The sequence below is a fragment of the Mercenaria mercenaria genome, unplaced genomic scaffold (genome assembly GCF_021730395.1).
Source record: "Mercenaria mercenaria strain notata unplaced genomic scaffold, MADL_Memer_1 contig_5032, whole genome shotgun sequence".
Classification (NCBI taxonomy): domain Eukaryota; kingdom Metazoa; phylum Mollusca; class Bivalvia; order Venerida; family Veneridae; genus Mercenaria; species Mercenaria mercenaria.
The window spans coordinates 1,361-8,126 of record NW_026463313.1 but is presented as its reverse complement, the minus strand read 5'-3'; the positions used below and the strand labels follow the sequence as shown (position 1 = coordinate 8,126).

At 34.9% G+C, this 6,766-nt stretch overlaps 1 protein-coding gene across 1 annotated transcript; it reads left to right on the top strand.

The window, feature by feature from the left end:
• Positions 1-254: 254 nt before the first annotated feature.
• On the top strand, positions 255-6,445 carry LOC128554419 (heat shock 70 kDa protein 12A-like). The gene is made up of 3 exons (XM_053535703.1): positions 255-455; positions 1,149-1,305; positions 5,826-6,445. The coding sequence occupies exons 1-3, from the start codon at positions 255-257 to the stop codon at positions 6,443-6,445; spliced, it is 978 nt and encodes a 325-aa protein (XP_053391678.1).
• Positions 6,446-6,766: the final 321 nt, after the last annotated feature.

Below are 6,766 nucleotides of genomic sequence, written 5' to 3'. Positions count from 1 at the left end.
TGACGGTGTGCTTGTCATGGCTTTTTATAATTTCATGTATGCATTATGTTATTATGTTGTATTTACACATGCTGTTTTTAATTGTACATTTATGTGCACTCCTTACCGAAATAAATCTATCTATCTATCTGTTACTGTCTCAAAGATCAAGATCACACTTGGATATCAAAGATCATGTCAGATCATAATTACACAAATGCTCTGAGATTATTATATTATTTTTTGTCTTAAAATAGATAACTCAGTCAATGCTAATGGATGATGTCAAGGGCAGGAAGTTGAAGGTCATTGATGTGTATGGAGCTGTGATTAAATACCTTAAGGACCACTTGCTTAACCTGTTAAAGATCAAGGGCATGCAAGTTTCGAATGAAGATTTCCATTGGGTGTTAACTGTGCCTGTTGTATGGGACGCCTCCGCAAAAATGTTGATGAGAAAAGCTGCTCAGAAGAAGGTCAATAGATTTTTACAACAATATTGTAAAAATGTTTGAAACTTGTTGGTATATATAATAGCGGTAATACATATCAGTTCTAGTATTTCCCAGGTTAAATGATAACATTTGTATTTATACAAAAATGATTCACTTTAGTCTTAAAGAAATTGAGAATACAATTCTACAATTTACCTGTTTTATAAGGTGAAGAAGGTGTAATTCAGCGACGTGAGGCGGAACGCCAAACGTTACGCTTCGCACCTCGCGTTTTTACGGAAACAAAATGGCACTGAGCGATGCAGGAAGGCTTTACACCGCACGTTTTTCATTCTTGGCTGGATAATCTTGGTGGTTAAGCGCAATGTATGCTGTGTATGTGCAAGTCTTTCCATATGACAATGGGTGCATTTGAGAATTATGAAGGGATTTCAAAATCCATATATATTTTGAAGACAGCTGATGTGTATAAATATTATTCATTATATACGTTACTATATATACTTAATCAAACATTTTCATGAAATAAGTCCTAATATTAGTAATTATTATTATAATTAGTAATAATAAAAGGATTCAACTTGTTTTTGAAAACCCCGCTCATTACACCTTCTTCACCTTAAAATACAGGTAATTAGGTTCCTGGAAATAACAGTTCATGCATAAAACGTACTACTTAAATGTTTATGAAAGATATATTTTCTTAACATTCAGGCCGACATAAATGGTCGACTGTTGTCGATAGTGCCGGAATCAGAGGCAGCCAGTTTGTACTGTCAGTTGCTTCCTACAGACAGGATAAATGGATCGGAAGACGCCAAATCTGCTTTATCTTATCCTGGAACTAAATACATGGTCATTGATTTAGGAGGTATGAATACAAGACTAACCTCAGTCTGCTGATAGTTTACTGTAACACAGAGTCCAAATTTAACTGAAATTGTTAATAATACGCCTGTTGTGGAATAGCGGACGTATTCTGTGATTGAGAAACACCACACGCCTCTTGGTGGGCTGCATAGTTTAAGAAAGTCAGCAGTTTTTTTTATAAACGCTGGTTTATTTATACAAGATGAACTATACTAAGAATCGATCCAGGTATAAATACATCCTCTTCTGTAACTGTTTTTGTACTACGCCAAACTTTTGTTGCATTAATCTAACACTTTTAAATCTTCCCTAGTCCTTAACCCTCACTCTAGCCCGATCTTGCATTGTTCAGTTATCCGGTTTCATTTTAGTTAAACATTTCCTTTCCTATAATGCTATCTGCCTGATTCCTTCTCCTTTGTCAATACTGCAATTCTCGGTGGTGGTGGTGGTGGTGTGTATGTGTGTGTGGGGGGGGGGGGGGGGGGGGGGGGGGGGGGCGTAGGTTCAAGCCCAACTGGGACCAAACCTTTTTCCTTATTTTCCTTTTTCTAGTAAGATTTTACTTCTTTCAACACTTATAATTGTTTTATTGTACAAAAATGGGGAAAAAAATATAAAATAATGCCACCAAGACATAACTGACGGGAACGATATGCGTGCGTGCGTGTGTGTGTGTGTGTGTGTGTGTGTTCGGGTTTAACGTCTTTCTCAACAATTTTTCAGTCATATAAACGACGGTGTCTACTTGTAGCAGTGAGCACAATGCCCAACTTTATAGTGCGGCCTCACTGGAATATTACGCCGTAGACACGTGGCATGATACCCCACCCAGTCACATTATACTGACACCGGGCTGACCAGTCCTAGCACTATCCTCTTAATACTGAACGCCATTATGGTACAATTTTTTACGTCGTTGGTATGACGCGGCCGGGGATCGAACCCACGACCTCCCGCACTCGAAGCGCATTTTAGTCATTAATTATGACGTAGTAAATGTGGTAGCTTCTTACTTCATGTTTATGCAAACTGCAAAACTTAATTGCTGCTTCACTCGAAAGTCGCAGAATAAAAAACGCAGAAAACGCAGAGATAAACAAGGTCCATTTTAGGACAAAATCGCAGAATTAACCCGCTCTACGGTACATAACATTATACAATGAATTTTACCCCAAAAAAAGTATCTCGCGTATGAGATTGAGATATTATAAAAGGATATGTTTAGGCCCTAATGTTAAACGTAATGAGACAATATCTGTTGTATTACCATTGTTTAGTGAAATCTGAAATATACTTTTCTTGCGTTACATGATGTGATATAGCTGGTCTAGAAATCTTAACGCATACGAAGCTACAATTGTGTTTTCTATATCGCGGGCTGAGGGCAAAACGGTTGTAACTCATAACCGATCACATTTTTTTTACATTTTTAAGTTCACTTTACCAATTTACATATGCCCCATAAATGTTAAGAACATATTCTGAAAATTACTGCTGAAAAAAAGATATTTGTCAAAAGTCTGTATCTTAAACAGCCATAATACAGTTGTAACTCTAGTTACAACCGTTTTGCACAAAAAGTGAATAAAGAGGAAGGGACGTAAATCAACTTTACCTATTAGTTTATATCATTACTGACGTCACAATGAGAATTTCAGGCTTAACTTTGTGAACTTCAAAGAAGGTTGCATGCTTTTTTACGGAATGACATTTAAGTAAAAAGTCCATTCATGTAAATGACTTACTAGTATTCTTGCATGTTAATTACTTATTCTTGCATGTTATTGACTTAATCCATTGATGTAAAATGACTAATTATTGCATTGTCAGTGACTTATTCTTGCATGTTATTTAGTAAGTGAGTCTATTGTATTGCTTCTTAATTAATATGTTTGTGTGCTCTATTTCTTGCTGCAGTTTAGTAAGTGCATTGGCTTAGTTGCTGTTGAAAGATTCCAGATTTATATAACTGATTTCTTAATGCTTTCTGCATGCATCATAATACAATTTTTTTTTCAACTTGCCCTTTTAAATTGCAATTCCAGTCTGATGAAATATAAGAAAAACACAAAAATAATACTAATTTTGCAATACAAGCTCTTATAAAGCACATGGCAAGATGCATTTGTAAATCGATATTTGGAAGGGAACCAATGCGAATAGTTATATAGATTAGTCTGTCAAGCATATTCATGATGTCAGGATATTCCGTGACGAGACGGTGAGTTTATAAAAAGAAAAAAAAACAACAAAAAACAAACAGAAAAAGCAACATAATTTTATCACCGGGACGACTTCTGGAAGCAAAGACATAGTTGTCCAAATGACTATTTGTTTTGTGCACACCATAACTTTGACATGCATTAAGGAATCTTTTTTATATTTGACATGATAAAATCAATGAGGCGGAGTGTCTTGTCTAAACGGTTAATGTCACAGTTACTTAGGGTTTAAAGGGTGGGCTAGACATGTTGCCCATTGCATCTTGTTTCAGTAACTGATAAAATGTCACCTTACATACACACAATCTTATGTGTAATTATAAATATGAGCTGAATATCATTAAATAATTTCCACATAACTAAACACGTACCCGCAGAAACGCCACAGTTATTCGTTCGGTATAACTGACAGAAGTACAACAATTTAGTTTATTCAACTTAATTTCTGGGATTGAATAAAAAAAAAACGTTTCCTTTAACAAACTATAATACGATATGAAAAGTAAGCTACGTTATATACATGTGCGTATGTTAGATCATTACAGAAGTGACATGACAGGCAAGGGAATTGGTTTCTCTTCTCCTACCCTAGTGACGATGGATTCATCAGGAATGAAATGTCGATATTGATTTATATAAGCTGTAGAACTGCTTCACAAGCTCGAAAAGAGGACATGGCGCAGTTTTACGGATCGCGGGATCGTGAGTTCGATCCTCGGGCAAGGAGTATGTTCTCTATAATAATTTGATAAAATCATTAGTCCTTCACCTCAGATTCACGTGGAGAAGTTGAAAATTACTTGCGGAGAACAGCTTTGTACTGGTATGGAATCCAGGAACATCGTTAAGTTAACTGCCAGCCGTTACAACTGAAATACTGTAGAAAAACGGTGTTAACGCGCGCAAAAATCGACCTAAAAGGTAATTTTAACATAATGTTGATTCAATTTTCTTAATAACAAGATGACGCGTCTTTCGATAGTTTTAGATATTCTTTAAACAAATAAGATGATGCGTAAAAGGCGGAAGATGATGGTTCCTAGCATTCAATACCATGTCTGCATTTAGATTTGTCATAAATGTATACAAATGCATTTGGTATCCTTCTTCTTTTGCTGTGCTTTAGTGCTGATTGTTTTCACTCAAGTCGGCATAGTCAGTATATTGTAAACTCGATACGAGAGTACATTCAATAGGTGCTAATGTTGGCATTTTCACCTAGCAGATTTTTTTAATATGTAAACAAAATTTACTACAGTTTATGTTTCGATTCACATGAACAGTAATTAGACAGAAGTCAGCATACATTTGTCACGTATCATGTGGATAAAATCTTACAGTCAACACAAAGCAAGGTGAAAAACGAATAAGTTTAATCATTAATGTAAAAAGAAAACTGAAGTTTCTCATATATGACGGAGATTTGAGACTAAGCAGTTGTAACATCCCTATATGCACATAACAATAGTATGCTTACACATGTTAGCAATACTGTTAGAATATCAATTTACCATTATATCAATGTAATTTACATGCAGGAATAAGTCAATTACATGAAATAATTTATACCTTAAATGCCCTTCCATATATTTTGGTATGTTGCAAAGTTAAACATTGCTGATAAGTACTGATGACTACTGAATTTTTATGTTTTATGTGTTTTTAAAATAATTGCTTTTAATGGAAGTATTTCGTAGTGGTTAGTCTACAATAATTAGGAAGAGAATAATTTAGGGACATAGCATGTTTCACTTTTTAACACTTGCCAGAATATTATTCTGTTTTCACCATCTTCTGCATTGGAAATCTGATATGATTTTGAGTTACAACTGTTTTGCACAAAAAGATATCTCCAAATCTTCCCATTTTTAGTGCAAAACGATTGTAACTCAATCTTATTCAGATATCTTTTTTTGTAATATACCTATATTTTTCAATCTAAATACATAATAATTAAAATTATCAAAGCACATCTGTACTGTTTAAACAAATCCAGAAACTGGACTACACAAAAAGAAAACAGTTCTTTGCATCTCCTGTAAAAATTACTAAAACTGAGTTACAACCGTTTTGCGCTCAGCCCGCGATATATCTATTTCTTTATTCCATACATATAGAACAATGTCTCAACATTCGGTCAGGCAGTACTCTGTCAGTTCCATATCTGTATTATTTACTTGAACACCGATGAGACCATATGCAGAACACAACTTTATATCAGTTCAATGTCAATTATAATTTCTTTGTGATGTGGCTTTTAGATAACATTTTGCATGGGACTTCTTTTTACTTGCAGGTGACACGGCTGACTTCACAGTGTTCGAACGTCAGGCAGATGGTGCACTCAAGGTACTCCACAAAGAGAGCAATGATACTCTTGGTGGAGTCAATGTCAATTATTTATTCTACCAACTGCTTATAAGAATAATAGGTGGTCCAGTGTATCAACATTTTGTTGATGAAAAGAAATCAGACCATTTACATTTACAACGAGAACTTGAAACCAAAAAGCAAACAGTCACACCTAACTCAACAGGAAAAGTTACAATAAATGTCCCAGTTGTGATTGTGAAGACATATAAAGATGAAATGAAAGAAGACATTAAAGAAGCTATAGATGGGTCACCTTACACTGGTAAAATTACCTGGGTTGGAGACAAAATGAGGATAGAGGCACAAATATTTAAAAACTTGTTTAAACCTTGCACTGATAAAATAGTAGCTCACATTAAAGACTTACTGAAACAACCTGATATTAAAGGGACAAATCTATTTTTAATGGTAGGTGGGTTTTCTGAGTCTGTCATGCTTCAAGATGCCATTATGAAAGAACTTCCAATGGGCAAGGTCATCATTCCAGTAGAGACAGGGCTAGCCGTGTTGAAAGGTGCTGTGATGTACGGTCTTCGTCATTAGATGCATTGTGAATTCAGTTAATGTAATATGTACAGCCGTTGGCCGCCAATTTTCTCCTTCAAAATAGCATTTTAGGCACAATAACACCCTTTTCACATAGACATTAATGTCTGGTTTTTTTTTAACTTTAAAGACTTCCACTTTCAGTAATGAAATGTGCTGGAATATTTTCTAACAAAATTGCAAATTTAAAAATGAAACATACAGTCATGCAACCGCAAAATATATAAGGCACAATATCTTTAAATCTCCCCGATTTAAGCCAATATATTTTGATTGTTATGGTGTGGTTTTCACATATAAAACGTTTTCTCTCTATTT